This window comes from Pipistrellus hanaki (assembly GCF_964339955.1).
Source record: "Pipistrellus hanaki genome assembly, chromosome: 3".
Taxonomy (NCBI): domain Eukaryota; kingdom Metazoa; phylum Chordata; class Mammalia; order Chiroptera; family Vespertilionidae; genus Pipistrellus; species Pipistrellus hanaki.
This window is the reverse complement of record NC_140505.1, coordinates 73,326,637-73,345,749: the sequence shown is the minus strand read 5'-3', so window position 1 is coordinate 73,345,749 and position 19,113 is coordinate 73,326,637. Positions and strand designations below refer to the sequence as shown.

General features: G+C 41.5%; 2 protein-coding genes across 4 annotated transcripts in view; one reads left to right on the top strand and one right to left on the bottom strand.

Annotated features, from left to right (window-relative positions):
- WBP4 (WW domain binding protein 4) overlaps positions 1 to 915 on the bottom strand; it is a 28,259-nt gene extending 27,344 nt beyond the window's left edge. The window contains exon 1 of the mRNA XM_084876565.1: positions 773 to 915. Within this exon, the coding sequence (XP_084732691.1) occupies positions 773 to 774 (2 nt within the window). The 5' untranslated portion in view covers positions 775 to 915. The remainder of the gene's footprint in view (positions 1 to 772) is intronic.
- A 556-nt stretch (positions 916 to 1,471) lies between these two features.
- ELF1 (E74 like ETS transcription factor 1) overlaps positions 1,472 to 19,113 on the top strand; it is a 99,209-nt gene continuing 81,567 nt past the window's right edge. For 2 of the 3 annotated variants that reach the window (XM_084876557.1, XM_084876553.1), the window contains exon 1: positions 1,472 to 1,615. The gene's annotated coding sequence lies outside the window, so the exon portion shown is untranslated. Of the gene's footprint in view, positions 1,616 to 3,592; positions 3,813 to 19,113 lie in introns of those variants that run through there. The other variant, XM_084876556.1, reaches the window with a different exon arrangement.

Genomic DNA, 19,113 nt, shown 5'->3' with positions numbered 1-19,113 from the left:
TTTAAAACTCCCTCAGATAAAACAGCTTAAAAGAAAAAAAAAAGGGGGGGGCGTCCCCCCCATTTGTTCATGTCATCAGTGTGAAGAAATAAGTAACATCTTAGGGAAGATTTGTCTTTCCCTTTCTGGCATTTTGAGAGGTGGCTGTAACGGAGGTCTGAATAAGCTCATACATAAAGCTTGCTTTACGTCAAGTTACTTGCACCAGAAGAACAAACAAAAGCACAGGACTCCTCTGGAAGGCTGTGGTTCCTCCGGGACCATCAGTTGGTGCAATTTGTTCTTGAGCCTCCGGGCAGGAGGGAGCTGGCAAACCAAGGGACCTCTCAGCCGGCAGACGGGGGAAATCATTCCCCAAACCCGGGCCGCCGCTCTAAAGGCGGAGGATCAGCCGCGGCCGCAGTCCCGCCCTCGTTTCACAGCCTCCCGGCTCAGGCCAAAGAGACCCCAAGGCTGCGGCGACCCCGCCGGCGGGTGGCGGGAGCCCTCCGCCCTCTGACTTCCACCGGCCGCCGCCGACCTCCCCTCCCGCGCCCCGAGAGCCCGCCCTCCGCGCCCCCGGGCGCTCCCCGGGGCAGGGCTCCCACCGCGCGCAGAACCGGTCCGGCCGGTCCGCGGCGAGTGAGGAGCGCGCCCATCCCGCCTCCAACCGAAGGGCGGGGGCGCGCACCGGGGCCCAGGCGGCGGCGGCGGCGGCGGAGAGCCGGGAGGGAGGGAGGCAGGGCCGCCCCGGGGAACAACATCCTTGTTTAGAGCCCGAGACCCAACTCACATGACTGGACCAGCCGCTCCGCGCGTGTCGCCCGCGGGCCCGGCTCGAGCTCGCGTTCCCCTCCCGGGGCGAGAAGCAGCCCAGCCGGCGAGAGGCCCACCCGAGCCTCGGAGCCGCGACGCCGCCCGCCCGCCCCCCCGGACCAGGGTTCCACGGTTCCCGACTACGGGTGCCCGGAGGAGGCAATCCGCGCGCAGAATCTCCTCCTCGTCCCCGCCCCCCGTCCCCCAGGGGCGGGACTCCGGCTCCCGAGAGGCGGGGTGGGTATAAAGGGGTTGAGGTCACCCAGAAGGGGCAAGGCGCGACGGGACCTTCGCCGACGGGCGCTACCCCGAAGCCTCGGGTCTCCGCGGCATTCCGCCCTCCTCCTCCCCCGGGACCCAGAACCTCCACCTCCACCCTCTAGGCTCGCCGGCTCGCCGCCGGGGAGCTCGGGCGCCGCCTCCGCCCCGAACACAAACAGCTGTTCCCCGCGACGTCGCCGCCCTCAACTTTGCCAACTTACTCCGCACGCACTTTGACCAGCGGAGCAACCCGGACCCGTAGGCTGGGGGCCGTTGGCGGAGTTTAAAAAAAAAAGAAAAGGAAAAAAAAAAAAAAAAAAAAGGAAAGGTGAAACGCTGGTTTCGCGGCCGCGAGTTGCGGGGTTCGCCTCAGAACTTTCCCGAGGCGGCGGCGCGGCCGCGTCCCCCTCCGCGCCGCCCGCGCGCCGCCGGGGCCGGTCTGGTTCCCTCGCTCGGGAGCGCGTGGGGAGCGGCGGGAGCGGCGTTGAGTGGCGCAGAAGCGGCGGGAACCGCGGCGACAGGACGTGGAGGAGGCAACGCGGGCGCGAGCGCTTGTCAGGTGAGTCACTGCGGCGTCTTCACTAGCGCTTCCCATATGGTCTAGCGGTTAGGATTCCTGGTTTTCACCCAGGCGGCCCGGGTTCGACTCCCGGTATGGGAACGTCCTACACTCTTTTTTTAATTTTCTTTTTTTTTTTTTACTAAGAGGCTTGGGCAACTAACTTATTGGACTCCTAATGACTGGCTCCCCTCACCAGTGAGGGTGTGCAAAAGGAGACGGTGGACTGGCTACTCGCGCCATGCCCCGGGCTGGGCTGTGGGAGTCACGAGTGCTGCGCCGGGCGGGCTGCGGAGCGGGTGCGCCCGGGCCGCGGGGCTGGGCCGCCGGGAGGGAGTTTCACTTTCCGTGGGGCTGCCCCCGCCGCTCCGGTCCCCGGCGTCCCGTCCAAACGCTCGGGAGGTGGACGATGAATTCCGGCCTCGCCTCACCTCCTCCCCGCACGCCGCCCAGGCCCACACCCTCCTCGGCGCCCCCTTCCGACCGCCCCGAGGGACACGGGCGGGTGTGCCCTGCCCTGAGCCGGCGGGGCCCGCGCCCTGCGGGGAGCCCACGCGAACGCGTCGCCGGGTGGTACCGACCCCCCTCCAGGCACAGAGCAGCCTCCCGGGGGCGCTCGCCTGGGGCGAGGGGAGATCCCCGCTCGCTCGCCTGGGGCGAGTCGACCAGCCCGGGTGCCCGCGGGGCGAGCTCTCCTGTCAGCGCGGCTGCCAAGCTCCGGGGGACCGGCCCCGCCGCCCTGGGTCCCCCGCGGAGCCCGCGCGCCGCCGGCGAGTGTGTCCCACCTGGACCCCGGGGCGCGGGCTGCGGGTCACAGCCCCGCAGGTTCTTTTGCGTGGGAAGGGGATCCTATATTTCCCCTCCTTTTTAAAATCACACACAACACACACACACACACACACACACACACACACACACACACACACACGAGCTGCAAAGGAAAATGCCACTCCGATGAGATGTGTTTAAAAAAAAAAAAAAAGAAAGAAAATGGACTTTCTGAAGGAATAGCGCCTGGAGCGCCTATGAGAGATACTCCTGGGGTGGAGGTGGGGCTTGGGAGAGACTGTTGGCCGGAGACTGGGAAGGGGATGCTAATAACAGAGTTTCACTGTGTTTTTAAATATAGAAGCCTTGTGTTTATTCCGAAGAAGGGGCAGCTGTGTCAGCAGCATGTGAGCTGTACATGAGACAAAAGCTTTATCTTAAAATGCAAACTGAAGTTAGAAAATGGGGTGAGCTATAGAATGTTTATTGTGCCCCTGGGAACAAACGGAGAAGGAAAATGCGGCTCTGGTGGAGGGTTTCTGGCCCGTGCCATTCCTAAGAACAGAAGTTTTGTTATTGGTATGCTTAGAAATAATCTGTTAGTATGATCTGCACGATGAAGGATTGATGATGTCTACATTGTACATAAACCCCCACACCTGAAGATGTCTTAAATGATCTTTATTAACTCAAATATTTGAACATTTACTCTATACCAAGCATAATTAGATGTCTTTGAAAGTTACTGGTGTTCATTCAGGTCCTTCGTGTTAGGAGGCAGTGGACAGAGTGAGAATGGGATCCTATTTTAGCCCTTGTGATTAGCTGTATGACTTGTGTAGATCTTTCATCTTTTCTGTGCTCTGGGTTTAAAGCCATCAATTCTTGATAACACATAACACTCACACACTTTGTTGAACAGTTCTTAAATAGGTTATGAGAGTGGAAAAGTTTCATTTAAGTAGTGGGATTGTGTGATTATTAAGAAACCATTTACTAGAAAAATTATGTCCAAACTTGGAAGGAAGTAAAGACTGCACTGCCTTAAATATCTCCAAATAGGGCTTAATTCTTGACCTTGCATTTTGTAATGACTTGTATCATATTGTACCAAATGGTGCCAAAGTGGATGTGGCTTTTACTGAGATCCACTAATTTAAAAGCTTTATTATGTTCGTCCATCTGAGGGTATGCTTAAGGGCGTAATTTGGTGACGATGTTTCTGTCCAGGATGCAGAATCATATAGTGGAGTACCAGGCAGCACCCAGTAAGGTTGCATCTGAGCTGTGGAAGCGCAGAGGTGAGAAAACAGTTCTGCTCAGGGAAGAGGACTGGGAAAGAGACATACACAGAGGGAGAATGTTTGCCCTGGACCTGGAAGAACTGGTTGGATTTCTCCCAGTGGGGAATGTGAATCAAAAAGCTGAGGTGAGGGAACAAGTATGAGACTGGCAAGTAGTCTGGTTCTGCAGGAGCGCACAGTGCCTGGAGGCAGAGCCATTGAGATGAAGCTGGGACTAGATAGCATATTCTTTTATCAAAGGTGACATTTGTGTCTCTAGAGTTTTAAGAATTTTTTTTTCTCTTTGAAAAAACCAAATGTAGAAGTAATATGTGAAAATGCTTGTTTTAAAAGATTAAAACAATGTAAAAACATGTAGAATGTTTTGTGTCCGTAGGTTTTGTGTTTAGCAATGAGATATTTTTAATTAGTAGAGTGGAGAAAAGCAGTCAGTTAATTAGAAACCAATGAAAAAAATGAAGCCTAGGTTTATATTATGAGATTGATTACAACTATGTTTTTTTTGGCTTGCTTCTTTGAAAATGACCTTAATATTCTAAGACAAAGCTGCTAGTTATTGTCAGTAAGGCATACACTTTACTTGGTTAAGATTAGATAATAAATGTATAAAGATGCGTTCATATGCTTATAATTCATATGCAGGACTATGTTTATCATTGGTACTCATGTTTTAGGTGTTCTATAAAATAAAGTGATAACTAATTAAATGCCATGGATTTACTCAAGTAGTCTCTTTAATATTCACTATTATTAGTTGTATTTAGAAGAGCTGTAAAAGTTCAACAAGTGTTTGCATAGATGAACACCTATATTTAAAGAAATATAAGGTATTAAAAGTGATTGCATTTTAAAATCCAAAGAGTTTAGTATGCTCTGAGGTCCAAGATTATCTGGCCTCTGCTTACATCCCCAACTTCATCTACTTTCTCTGCCTCTTCATTATATCGGGTCTAGTAATAATTAATGTCGTTTTTAAACATTCGTTTAAAATCTTGCTTGGCGTTGACTTGTATTGACATAACCTTCAAACACGTGGTATCTACAGAACGTGTGAAGTGCAATTAACAAGTTTTGCTTGAAAAAGTTTGTGTTTGGTTTGGTTTATGTTGCAAAACTAGGGCTAAGAAGATGGCGGATGAAGAGCATATTCGGCACTGCATGTTTTACGAGTTCCAATTAGGAAGAAAAACAAGTGAGGCTGCAAAAAACATCTGTAGTGCTCTTGGTCAAGATGCAGTTAGCGCCAGAAAATGCCAGCGTTGGTTTGAGAAATTTCGCGAGGGAAATTTTTCGTTAGATGACAAGAGTGGTCGAGGCCGTGTGTCCAATTTTGATCAAGAAGCTCTTCAAGCTCTTTTGGTGCAAAATCCTCAAATTACCCAACAAGAGCTTGCGACAACTTTAAATTGTTCACAAAAAACAATTTCCAATCAATTGCGTGCACTTGGCAAAGTCCAAAAGTTTGGAAAATGGGTTCCTCATGAGTTGACCGACAACAACCGTAATCAAAGAGTCGCAATTTGCAGTTCGCTCCTCTCTCGTCAAAACCGTTTGTCGTTATTAGAGCAAATTGTTACCGGAGATGAAGAATGGGTGCTGTAAATTTGAAAAGGCAGCCTCAATGGTTGGACAAAAATGAGGCTCCGCAGCCCACGCCAAAGCCTGACTTGCATGCGAAAAAAGTGATGTTGTGTGTTTGGTGGAATTTTAAAGGAATTCTTCATTATGAACTTTTACCATCTAACCAAACCATTACAAGTGCAGTGTATAGTGCCCAATTGGAAAGGTTAGCCCAAGCTTTAAGAGAAAAAGAACCCGCGCTGATTAATCGGAAGGGCGTAATTCTTCACCACGATAACGCACGACCGCATACTGCAAGAATCACTGCTGAAAAACTGCGCCAGTTGGAATGGGAAGTTCTCCCTCAACCTGCATATTCTCCTGATATTGTCCCTTCCGATTACCATTTGTTTCGTTCTTTGCAAAACTTTCTTCTTGGAAAAAATTTAATAATGAAGAATGCCTCAAAAATGCATTGACCGAATTTTTTGCATCAAAATCACAAGAATTTTACAACAGAGGGATTAAAATGCTTCCTGAGCGTTGGGCACAAGTAGTAGAAAACAACGGCAACTATATTGTTGATTAAATTTTGTTGTATTGTTTAAATAAGTTCGATTTTAAAAAGTATTAGAAAACGACATTAATTATTACTAGACCTAATACTTCAGTCACACTGACTTCCTTTTGTTCCTTGAATTTGCCAGATTTATTCTTTTCTCAGTTTTATTTTTTTTGCTGTTTCCATTGCCTGGGATATTCCCCTTCCAGCTCTTCACATCTTAGGTCAAAATTATCTTCTCAGATTGGTCTTTTCTGACCACCCTACCTAGAGACTCCCTTTTGTTCTGGTTTATTTTCTGTTCAGTTTACCCTGTTTTATTTTCTTCTTTTTCTTATTTTATTTTACTTTATTTATTGGGGTGATATTGGTTAATAAGATTATATAAGTTTTAAGTGTACACTTCTGTGGTACATGTTCAATATATTGCATTGTGTGCTCACCACCCAAAGTCAGATCATCTTCTGTCACCATATATTTGGCTCCCTCCTTTTTATTATTATCTAAAGGTGACATGTTTATTTCTTTTCATGTTTATTTCTCGTGTTATTCCACTGGGATATAAATTCCATGAGGTGTTAAGTATAGTGAGCTTATTCTTATGCTATAAGATTCAAACAGTGCAGATGTTGGAAGCCTCATACCACATATTGTATTGTATCATTAAAATAACATTTCTGGAATAGCAAATCTATAGAGAAAGAGGACAGATTTTACTTATCTAGGATTGGGGTGAGGGACTGGAATAGGAGGATGGGAAGTAACTGCTAATGTAGGGATAAGATTTTTTTTTAGAGTGATTAAAATTAGATTGGATGGCTGCATGATTCTGTAAACATACCATAAAGTTCTCTCTTTGAATGGGAGAACTTTATGGTATGTAAATTACATCTCAATAAAACTAGAAAAAGATTGAAGCAATAAAAAGCATATAGAATATTTGTCTCTACATTTTACATTTACCATTTGGATGTTACATATTTAAAAATAAATATGGAATAATTTAGTTCTGCTACTGTAGCTCCTAGATAGTTCAGGAATGTAGCAAATGGGTATTAAATAGCTGCTGAAGGAGGTTAAAATATACAGGTATTTTAATTATAATACAGTGCATAGTGGGATAAATGCTCAGAGGGGACTAAGTTAAGGGTTGGTTACAAGAGTTTGAAGGTCTCCACAATATCTGGATTTGTGTGAAGGGAATGGAGAAAAGTCTCTTAGAAAGCAGCATTTGAGGTGGGCTTTGAAGTCAGGTTTTCCTTTAGCCGGTGGAGATGGTAGGAGGTGAGGCAGGAGCCAAAGGCACATTAACAGTTGCTAGCTTAGCCCTAGCTGGTTTGGCTCAGTGGATAGAGAATCCGCCTGCAGACTGAAGGGTCCTGGGTTCAATTCTGGTCAGAGGCACATGCCCGGGTTGCGGGCTCCATCACTAGTGGGGGGCATGTAGGGGAGTGGCCAATCAATGATTCCCTCTCATCACTGATGTTTTTCTCTCCCTTCTTCTCTGAAATCAATAAAAATATTTAAAAAACACACAAAACAGTTGCTAGCTTGGCACATTTTGGCTGAACTGAGGGAACAAATAATGTGAGAATGGAAAATAAGGCTGCAAAATACATTCGGGTCTATAGCAGACAATGTTAGTGCTGGCAGATCTCTGGTGTCTTTTTGTTATCCCCAATCCCTAGTGTTCTTCCAATGCCCCATACCTGGCCATTGGAAGAACACTGCTGGCAATGTCTGGGGGATTATTTCCTTTCCACTATAAGTTCTCAACCAAAGACTGTCCAGTCAGGAGTATAACTTCAGAGCAGGAGCTTTGACGGGTGCCCCTCAGTATCATTTGCACTTGGAATAGTGCTTGGCACCCTGTGAGTATTTAGCAAATATTTGAATGAAAGCCAGGAAGTTGCAAGGTTCATTCACAGTGAAGTTTATTTTACAAATCCCATTGACTCTTGCAGAGCATTTAGATAGAAAATTTTGGAAGGTTTTAATTATGAAGGTCCTTGAATATTCGGATAAGGAATTTACTTAGCTAGAAAGGATTTCTGGTAATATGATAAGTGTTTTAGTAAATTAATTTGGTGGTAGTATGCAGGGTGAACTGAAGGGTGGAAGGATTTTGTCTGTGGTGTCCTCTCCTATCTTCTTATTTCTATTGTTGCTCTCATTCTTCCTGGGTTAGGCCTCAACCAAAGTCGGGGTCTCCTATAGTACAGTAATAACCTTATAGCTCTTATTTCTTCTAATCTCTTCCTAAATAAGGTAGTTTTAGCAAAATAGAAAGGATCAAAGGAGATACATTTAAGAAAAAATTTAAGATGTCAGGAAGTAAACACTTCTAAAAGAAATAGAGAAGTTACAAAGCATAGATTTTTATTCTTAATGTTTAGAGGACAGGCAATTTTCCTTCCTAGGGTTGATCAGACAGTAAATTTTTAATGCTCACCTGTGTGTATGTGTATGTGTATGTGGCTTTTTGAACACTGTAATTGTGCATTGAATTCAGAGACAAAGTTAAGATTGTGAACTTGCCACCCTGTGGACAACATAATTTAGAACCAAACCCCTCAAAATTATAATACACCTTCATTCATTTGAAACTCAGTATTTTAGAACTGCTTATGGTTCTTCAACATTGGTATATGTAGGTATGTTTGTTAAAGGGAAAGTTGAAATCAGTTTGTTTTCTGAGGTGTTTAAACAGAATTTAAAATATAATCAGTAGCTTAAAAATTACAAAGAAAGTAAAGGATGCTTTTTAAATGGCATACTTCTTTATTGATTTTTAGAGAGAGTGAAGGGATGGGGAGAAGCAAAGGGAGAGAGAAATCGATGTCACATAGATTGGTTGCCTCCCACGTTCTCCCTGATGGCCAGGAATTGAGCCAGCAACTGAGGTATATGCCCTTGACCCATGGAACCCATGACCCTTCAGTCTGAGGGCTGATGCTCTTAACTACTGAGCAACCGGCCAGGGAAACATCTGTAACACTTTCAACAATAAAGACCCTATATAATAAAACCCTAATATGCAAATCGACAAATGGTGGAATGACACGGTCACTAGTGTGGTCACTATGACCACTCTGACCACCAGGGGGCAGACGCTCAATACAGGAGCTGCCCCCTGGTGGTAAGTGCACTCCCACAGGGTGAGTGTTGCTCATGGCTGGAGAGCGCAGTAGTGGTGGCAGTGGTGCGAGCCTCTCCCGCCTCCATGGCAGTGCCAAGGACTCCTGGAGGTAGGGGGACGGTATCCACAGCCGGCTTAGGCCCTCGGGGGATATCTGACTGCCAGCTTAGGCCTGCTCAGACATCCCCTGAGAAGTCCCGGACTGTGAGAGGGAGCAGGCCCTGCTGAAAGACCCCCCTCCCCTGTGCACAAATGTTGTGCATCGGGCCTCTAGTAAATAAATAAAAGAAGAAAATCCTTCATGATTTGATGAATTCAAATTGTAATTATGTAAACAATTCGGATTTCACTATATGTTATTTAGTTAGAAGGGCAGTCTGCTAAGAAATTTAACTGATAAACTAGCTTGAATCAAAATGAAATGGTGAGCCCAGCTGGTATGTCTCAGTGGTTGAGTGTGACCTATGAATCAGGAAGTCACGCTTTGATTCCTGTCAGAGCACATTCCTGGGTTGAGGCTCTATCCCCAGTAGGGTGAGTGTGAGAGGCAGCTGATCAATGATTCTCTCTCATCACTGATGTTTCTCTCTTTCTCCCCACCCTTCCTCTCTGAAATCAATAAATATCATAAAAATATTTTTTAAAAATGAAATGGTGATTGTGAAAGAATTATTTGCTCTCTGCAATTCAGGAAATGGTTCTACAAAACTTTCCCAACAGATGAGCTGTTTTTACAGCCTAATGTTGTAAGTGGCTTGCGCACTTGTATCCCCAGAGGTGTCAGGAGGGGTGGGGATTTAGCATTAGAAATTTGTGTTACCAGTTAGGCAGAAATGGCTGCAGTAGTATTCTGATGTCAGCAATTACATGTTCTTTCTAATTGTGATATCCAGGCTGAGGAAGAGAATGGATGAGTATTCACTGAACTCATGGTCTCTTAAATTACCTGATACTTCATCTTAAAATCTTTACATTTTGGTAATGGAGAGATTTTTCAGATATAATGTTAATGATTTTATTTTTATTTATTTTTATTTAAATTCTTTATTGTTTAAAGTATTACATATATCTCCTTTATATGGGAGGGCCACTGCCAACCCCCAGCACATGGTCTCACCCCCTACTGTCTGTGTTCATTGGTTATGCTTATATGCGTGCATACAAGTCCTTTGGTTGATCTTTCCCCCTTACTCTCCCCTCCCCTGCCTTCCCTTTGAGGTTTGACAGTCTGATGGATGTTTCTATGACTCTGGATCTATTTTTGTTCATCAGTTTATGTTGTTCATTATATTCCACAAATGAATGAGATCATGCGATATTTATCTTTCTCCAATTGGCTTATTTCACTTAGCTTAATGCTCTCCAGGTCCATTCATGCTGTTGCGAATGGTAAAGAGTTCTTTCTTTTTTATAGCAGTGTAGCATTCCATTGTGTGGGTGTACAACTGTCTTTTAATCCATTCATCTGCTGATGGGCACTTAAGCTGTTTCCAAATCTTAGCTATTGTAAATTGTGGTGCTATGAACATTGGGGCGCATATGTCCTTTCTGATTGGTGTTTCTGATTTCCTGGGATATAGTCCTAGAAGTGGGATCACTGGGTCAAATGGGAGCTCCATTTTTAATTTTTTGAGGAAACTCCATACTGTTTTACACAGTGGCTGCACCAGTCTGCATTCCCACCAGCAGTGCATGAGAGTTCGTTTTTCTCCACATCCTTGCCAGCACTTGTTGGTTTGTTGATGATAGCCATTCTGACACGTGTGAGATGGTACCTCATTGTTGTTGTTGTTTTTTAAATATGTATTTTTATTGATTTCAGAGAGAAAGGAAGAGGGAGAGAAAGAGAAACATCAATGATGAGTGAGAACCATTGATTGAGCTCCTGTAAGCCATCCACTGGGGATCCAACCCGCAACCCTGGCATGTGCCCTTGACTGAAATTGAACCTGGGACCCTTCAGTCCACAGGCTGATACTCTATCCACCAAGCCAAAACGGCCAATGCCTCATTGTTATTTTGATTTGCGCCTCTCAGATGAGTATTTTTCATATGTCTCTTGGCCTTCTGTATGTCCTCTTTTGAAAAGTGTCTATTTAGGCCTTTTGCCCATTTTTTGATTGGATTTTTTATCTTCCTTTTGTTAAGTTGTATGAGTTCCCTATAAATTTTGGAGATTAGGCCCTTATTGGCAAATATGTTCTCCCGTGCAATGGGCTCTCGTTGTTTTGTTGGTGGCTTCTTTTGCTGTGCAGAAGCTACCCTGTTTCCCTGAAAATAAGACAGTGTCTTATATTAATTTTTGCTCCCAAAGATGCGCTAGGTCTTATTTTCAGGGGATGTCTTATTTTTCCATGAAGAAGAATACAGTACACATTTATTGTTAAATGAAAATAAAGGAAATTTATTACCTGTATACGGTACAGTAGTATGGTAGTGTTCAACACAAACCAGACAAACTGTGAATCCTACAGTATCAAGAATTGACTCATTTATTCAATGACAATAATGTCGTCATCTTCTGGAACATCATCATAACAATCCAATTCCTGAATTTCCTGGTGAATTTCTTGTGACTCCATTTCTTTCAGAATCAGTGGACCAAATCTCTCATGTTTAGCCTAGGGGGGCCTTATTTTTGGGGGGATGCCTTATATTTCACTCAGAAGGAAACCTGTAAGTAGGTCTTATTTTTGGAGGATGTCTTATTTTCGGGGAAACACGGTATTTATTTTGATGTAATCCCATTAGTGAATTTTCTCCTTAGTTTCCAGTGTCCTAGGAGCCTAGGTAAAGATATTGCTACAACATATGTCTGATATTTTGCTGCCTATGGAATCTTCTAAGATTTTTATGGTTTCCCATCTTACGTTTAAGTCTTTTGTCCATTTTGAGTTTATTTTTGTGTGTGATGTAAGTTGGTGGTCTAGTTTCATTATTTTGCATGTATCTGTCCAATTTTCCCATTTCTCCCAGCACCATTTATTGAAGAGACTATCTGAACTCCATTGTATGCTCTTGCTTTGTCAAATATTAATTGAGCATAATGGCTAGGATCGATTTCTGGGTTCTCCATTCTGTTCTCTTGGTCTATATGTCTGTTCTTGTGCCAGTACCCGGCAGTTTTAAGAACAGCAGTTTTGTAATATAGCTTGATATCTGGTATTGTGACTCATCCAACTTTATTATCTTTCTCAGGATTGCTGTGGCTATTTGGGGTGTTTTTTGTTTTGTTTTGTTTTTTTATTCCATATGAATTTTTGGAGAGTTTGTTGTAGATCTGTGAAATATGCATTTGGTATTTTAATGGGGGTTGCATTGAATCTATAGATTGCTTTGGGTATGGACATTTTAATGATGTTGATTCTTCCAACCCATGAACACGGTATATTCTTACATTTGTTTATGCCTTTCTCTATCTCTTTTTTCATTCTCCTGTGGTTTTCAGAGTACAGGTCTTTTACCTCCATAATGTTAATAATTTTAAACATTTAAATATTTTTCCTGAGTTTTTCTCAAAAGCGCAGCATGACAAACATGATAATATACTTTGAATATTTGGTTTATCTTTTTCCAAGTTAATGTATGCGATTGTGAGTGACTTGTCTAAATTATTTTTTGCTACATTTACATCTTATATTCTACAGTTGATGTATATTGTGTAATTTTAAGCTAACTAGGCTATGAATTATAAAAATGCAGTTTAGGTAGGCCCATAAGCTTTGCCACATAAAAGACAGTATTATTGATGTATGTGTTAATGATGTACTTTTTAAAAAGAAAGAAAAGATATTTCATTCAGTCAGATTTATTAGGCTGGTGTTTTTGTGCCCTTTTTCAAGTACAAAGTGTACTAAAATTTTATGCAATATGGTACTGTAACATTCCATATTATCTATAACCAGCATTTGTAAACAAAAGGAACTGATATACTTGTGTGTATAATAAATGGTTACAGTTCTGTATAAAATAGTTGCAATTATTATTTAAAAATGTTAAATGCCACTAATGTTAAATGCTTGATGCTGTATTTATTATTATAAAATTGTTTGCTTACCTTCTTAAAAAAAACAGTATTATTTAGGTATTATTTAAGAGAAGTAACTTCAAAATACTTCATGGTCTATTTGCTTTTTTCCTAAATACTGGAACTAGGAGCCAATAAAGCTATATTTGTTTTCTAATCTTCTTTAGTGGTTTCATTATCATACTGTTTTTAAACTGTAGACCTAGTCGGTATATTCAATGGTTAGCACATTGGCCCAAGCACCACTGAGTTGTAGATTTGATTCCTGGTCAAGGGTATGTACCTGGGTTGCAGGTTCGATCCCCACTGTGTGCAGGAGGCAACCAGTTGCTATGTCGTTTTACATAATGTTCCTTCCACTTCTGTCCCCCCACCCTCCATTCCACTTTCTTTCTCTAAAAAGCAAGGGGAAGAATATCCTAGAGTAAGGATTAACAACAATGAAAAATCTGTAAATGCCATTGAATTTAGAACGAAATTTTAGTCTAATATTTAGCCTATACTTAAGAAACTTTGTTGTCTCACAGTCGCTGCCTTTTGTGCTAAAATGACGATTTAGGATTAATGGTGCTTAGCATACCCTTTACTTTTCACACTTGGATTCATTTTCACAAATAGAAATATAAAACCTTTTGTTCTTTGAAAAGTAATTGCAGCATACATGACTTGAATTTTGACAAAGTAGTAACAACTATTCCATAATTTTTGTATATGTATTGGGTGCGTGTATGCAAATTTTAATTATTGTTTTTTTAATTTAAAAACAAACTATTATTAAATAAATACCTTTGATTCTAGTTTATTTTTATTATTTTTTTAATATATTTTTTTTATTGATTTTGTACAGAGAGGAAGGGAGAGAGATAGAGAGTTAGAAACATCGATGAGAGAGAGTCATCGATCAGCTGCCTCTTGCATACCCCCTACCAGGGATATGCCCGCAACCAAGGCACATGCCCTTGACCGGAATCGAACCCGGGACCTTTCAGTCCCCAAGCCGACGCTCTATCCATTGAGCCAAACCGGTTTCAGCGATACCTTTGATTCTAGTTTAATCTTTTAGTTGGGTTAAAATTTCTTTTGGATTCAATATACCATGACCAGGATACATTTCTGATTTAGATGTGTTGATATCTTGCTTTGTGTGAAGCTTTTTATCTTTTTCAGGATTTAATTAATTCAAGCTTTCAAGGTCGTATTGGGACTAGTTTTACCCCAGCTTTCCAAACATCAGTGCTTATCACTGATACCTTATGTCAAGATACACAGATGGCCCTATTAACTGGGAAGGATGGGGCCCTGCCCACTCAATCACCCACAGAATAGGGTAGGCATTGACCCAGTTGCAAAGCTTAAATAGAAAGGAAGAGTATGATGGGAAGGCAGTGACCACGGTCAAAGTCCCAGCACACAGATGGGGGCAGGGCTGAGGGAAAATAATCTGATGTAAGGCAGAAAGAACATAGGCTTAAGTAACTCAAAACTCTACGCAGGCAGTTGGCGTCAGGGAATTTAAGATTTGAGTGGGAATGTCTTTCCTTTATTTGTTCTCCCTTGTTTATTTTTCTTTTTGCCATTTCACACCAATTGCAATTTTATTGTCCCTTAAAATACTCTTTGAAAGACTTTTGTCTTTTCCCATTTTCACTACCTTATCAAATGTCTTTTGTTAGTTTATAGAGTATATTTTAAGAGGGCTATTTTTACCACATATTTGTGGGAAAAAGGGAGCACATAAAATTTGTGTAAAAGCATATCCACCACCTCATTCTCATTAGGATGGTTACTATTAAGAAACAGAAAATAAAAAGTGTTGGCGGGGGTGTGGAGAAATTGGAGCCCTTATGTACTATTCATGGAAATGTAAATGGTGCAGCTACTATAGAAAACAGAATGGCTGTTCTAGAGATAGAATTATGATATGATCCAGCAATTCCATTTGTACCTATGTAACCACAGAACCAACTCACAATGGTCCTATCCTGTTTAGTGATCAGGACATAACCGGAACTTGAATATCAGAACGCTTTCAGGAGCTGAGGGACTTTTCCCAGGAAGATCTGGTATTGATACCACTTTACCACAAATGGCCAATGTCCTTCAATGAAAACTTGTCCCACCAGATCCTGCCAAAATGATAGTGTAGGTAAATGTGGTACTTGCATCCTCCCACAACTACAGCAAAATTACAACAAAACTACAGAACAACCATATTCAGAACTGCTTGAAATCTAGCTAGATGGAAGTCCTACAACTAGGGAATTAAAGAGGTAGTCACATCAACACTGGTAGAAAAGTAAAGATGTGGAATGGGCTGCTCTCACACCCTCATTCAGTACTTAAAAATTGGGAGGGATATCTCAACTGCAGAAGTCTCCCTCTACTAAAGAGATCCTGGCTCCACGCCAGCCCCCCCAACCGAGGGTTCCAGTGCTAGTAAGAGAAGTCCCCATAACTTCTGGCTGTAAAAAACAGTGGGAATTTAGGCTGAGGGAGATGAAGGGCAGTTCTTAAAGGGCCTGCATATGAACTAAATGAACTCACTCCCTGAGCTCCAGCGCTGGGGCAGCAGCTTGAAAGACACAAGAGACATGGAATTGTCCAACATCAGTGCGACAGTGGGCGGTGGTGGTGGTAGTGGGGGCCTTTCTGCCAGACAGAAATGCTGGCAGTGGCCATTGTTCCTTTTCTGAGCCCTCCCCCAACAGATTCGGCAAGTGGGCACCATATCTGAGACTCCATCAACCTGGCAGGCTTTGGTTCACAGCTTGTCTTTACCTGGCCACTTCCAAGCCTAGCACAAGTAGCAGCTATCTGCTGATTGCTTTGAGAAATCAAATATTTATCGGATTTTTAAAGTCAAAACATATACAATGGAACAAGCATGGCTAATAAGTCATGTAATTTATTGTAGAGCCTATTTTATTCCTTTCAGATTATATATTTGATCTTAGTGTAGGTGTAAATCTACACTAGCTAATCAGGCTTATACTTGAGGTAATGAAAATATGCAGGATGGCATTGATTTGTTTTTGAAAGAGAAAAAATTATTTTTGCTTCATGAAACTACTGCAAACTTTATTTTTTTTCTTAAAGATTCTGGCATTTAAATTTTTTAAAATTCATTTAAAAATGGTTTTAGACTTACAGAAGAATTGGATACATACTATAGAAAATCTCTGTATATTCTTCATCTAGCTTCCACTAATGTTAACATTTTACATCAATCTCAGTTCAATGAACAAAACTAAGAAATTAACATTGGTACAATACTATTAACTTTATTAGGATTTTCATAGTTTTTTGTTTGTTTGTTTTGTTTTTTTACTAATGTCTCTTTTCTGTTACAAGATCCATCCAGGATATAGCTACATTGCATTTAGTTGTCTTGTTTTCCTAATCCTCTCAAAATCTGTGATGGTGCCTTGTCTTTTTTTACCTTGACACTGAAGAGTACTGGTCTGGTATTTTGTTGAATGTACCTCAATATGATTTTGTCTATATTCCTAGTGATTATGGACTGGAGTAATGGATTTTTGGGATATTGACATTTTTAGAATTTTTTTTTTTAATGATCATAAAGTAAAATTGACCTTTTTGGAGGGATGGGGGTTTATATAGTTCTGTGAATTTTAACATAGATAAATTTGTGTAGTCACCACCATAATCAGGATATAGAATAATTCCACAATTCCTCAAAAGTCCCAGGTATTCTTTTACAGTCACATCCTTTCTGGAGTTCATATATCTGCAGCCATTGATCAGTTCTCCATCATTACAGTTTTACCTCTTTAAGAATGTCATACAATGGAATAATAAAGTATGTAACCCTTTGACATTGGCTTTTCTCACTCAGCATAATGCTTTTGAGAGTTATCCAAGTTGTGTTTATCATTTCATCCCATTTTATTGTTGAGTATGGATATACTACCAGTATGTTTATTTGTCTCCCCTTTTTTGATAAGTGGTTGAGAACACATTATGTTCGCACTATAATAAGCAATTTAAGTGATTTCTTTTGGTGTGAAATAGGGATTATTATTATTTCTTTTACATAAGTTAAAAGAGGCTTAGAGTTATAGGTCATACAACTGATTAACAGTGGACTTGGGACTCAAACCTAGGGCACTCACTTTAAAGCCAATTGGACTTTTAACCATTGGGCTGTGTGGCTAGTTGCTAATGTTACTTTCTTCATTTCTGTTTTGTTCAACAGTGTAATTAAAAGAAATTGAATTATTTGCTTCTTTAACATCCTAAAATTTCCCCATTATTCTGTTTATATTTGGTTCTTTTTATTAGAGAGCAAAAATATTAATAGCAAAGTATTTTTTCATATTGGTGGGTTTTGGTCTTTAAGGCTAAGCATTCTGTGATTCAGTCTTAAAGCAAAAGGCCAAACTAAGAAAATTATCAGTGCACCTTAAATTACAAATTAACATTGAGTGCATCCATTTATAAGAATTAAAATGGCAACACTAAGCTTTTTCTTAATCTTCTTGTAAATAGGGGTTTTAATTGTTTTTTTAAAATATATTTTATTGATTTTTTACAGAGAGGAAGAGAGAGGGATAGAGAGTTAGAAACATCAATGAGAGAGAATCATCGATCAGCTGCCCTATTGGGGATGTGCCCCCAATTAAGGTACATGTCCTTGACCGGAATCGAACCTGGGACCTTTCAGTCTGCAGCCCTACGCTCTATCCACTGAGTCAAACCGGTTTTGGCAGTTTTAATTGTTTTAAGATAAACAATAAATATCAAATAAATATAGACATAGTCTAAGTCAGGTTAATTTATTATTATTTTTTCTCTTTCGGAAAGATTTCACAAGTCCAGGTAATGTTCCTCCCCACCCACCTCCTCCAATTGATTTTTAGAGAGAGAGAGGAAGGGAGAGAGAGAAACATAATTTGTTGTTCCATTTATTTATGCATTCATTGGTTGATTCTTGTATGTGTTCTGGCTGGCTATCAAACCCACAACCTTGTCATATGGGGATGATGTTCTAATCAGTTGAGCTGGCCAGAGGTAAATCAGGCTAGTTTAAAATAAGAAACTTATATTGTCTTAAATTTTAGTAATAGCAAAAGATGTCTTTCTTTTTAGAGCATAGAGTTTTGATGTATTAAGATGAACTTTTTTGGACTTGTGATAGAAGACCATTTGCTTAAATATCTTACTGCCATAAGATAAAAAAATATTTCTAGAATATTTTAGATTTTGTGGGTGTGGTTGTGTTTTTGTTTCTACTTTTTATTAGTAAAGTGTAATTGAATTTTGGAGGACTTTATAAAATTTCAAGTTACCCTGAATATGTGGTAATATTCAATAAGCAATATAAAAATTTGATGAGACATTTTTAAAAACATAGTCTTAATGTGATTTTTATCCTCAGTTCCTCAAGCACTGTTCAAAGGTCTTAGAGAGACTATCTATATATATATATAAAAGGCTAATATGCTAAATGTCCAACTATCTGACTGGTCACTATGATGTGCACTGACCACCAGGAGGCAGATGCTCAATGCAGGAGCTGATGTGATGCACACAGAGAAACGGCACTGTGGACCTGGTGCCCACAAAGCAACACTTGGCTTCCCTTAAGAGGGACACAGGCCTCACTGCCACCCTGGAGCAACAGCCCACCAAATTGCAGCTGCTGCTGCCAAGAACCCTTGGCACAAAATGTGGCCCACAGCTCAGCCCAGCCAGGAAATGGTGGCTGTGGGTTCTGGGTAATGATGTCACTCAGCAACTCCCATCTTCCTCTCCCTAGCTACGACTAGCCTCCTTGCAGTTTCTTCAGCCCAGGAATATGACTTGCTTTATAGCCAGGTGCAAACATTTCACACTTTAACCAAACGTCTGTGAAGCATTTTCTGTGCCTCATCTAAGTTGATCCTCACAAAAGTCCTGGAGTAGGTAAATAGGAGACTTGGAGGAATCCTATTTTCTTTTCTTTAGCCAGAAATGGAGATTTAGAGAACTTAGAAATTTGACCCAAATGAAAAGAAGTAAGGAATGGTGGACCTGGTAAATGACTTCAAGTTTTCTCACTGTGCAGAATATAGTCAAACACTGCTGCAGTTAAATATTTTACCCTTTGTTCTCCCTGCGTGGTCTGCAATGATAATC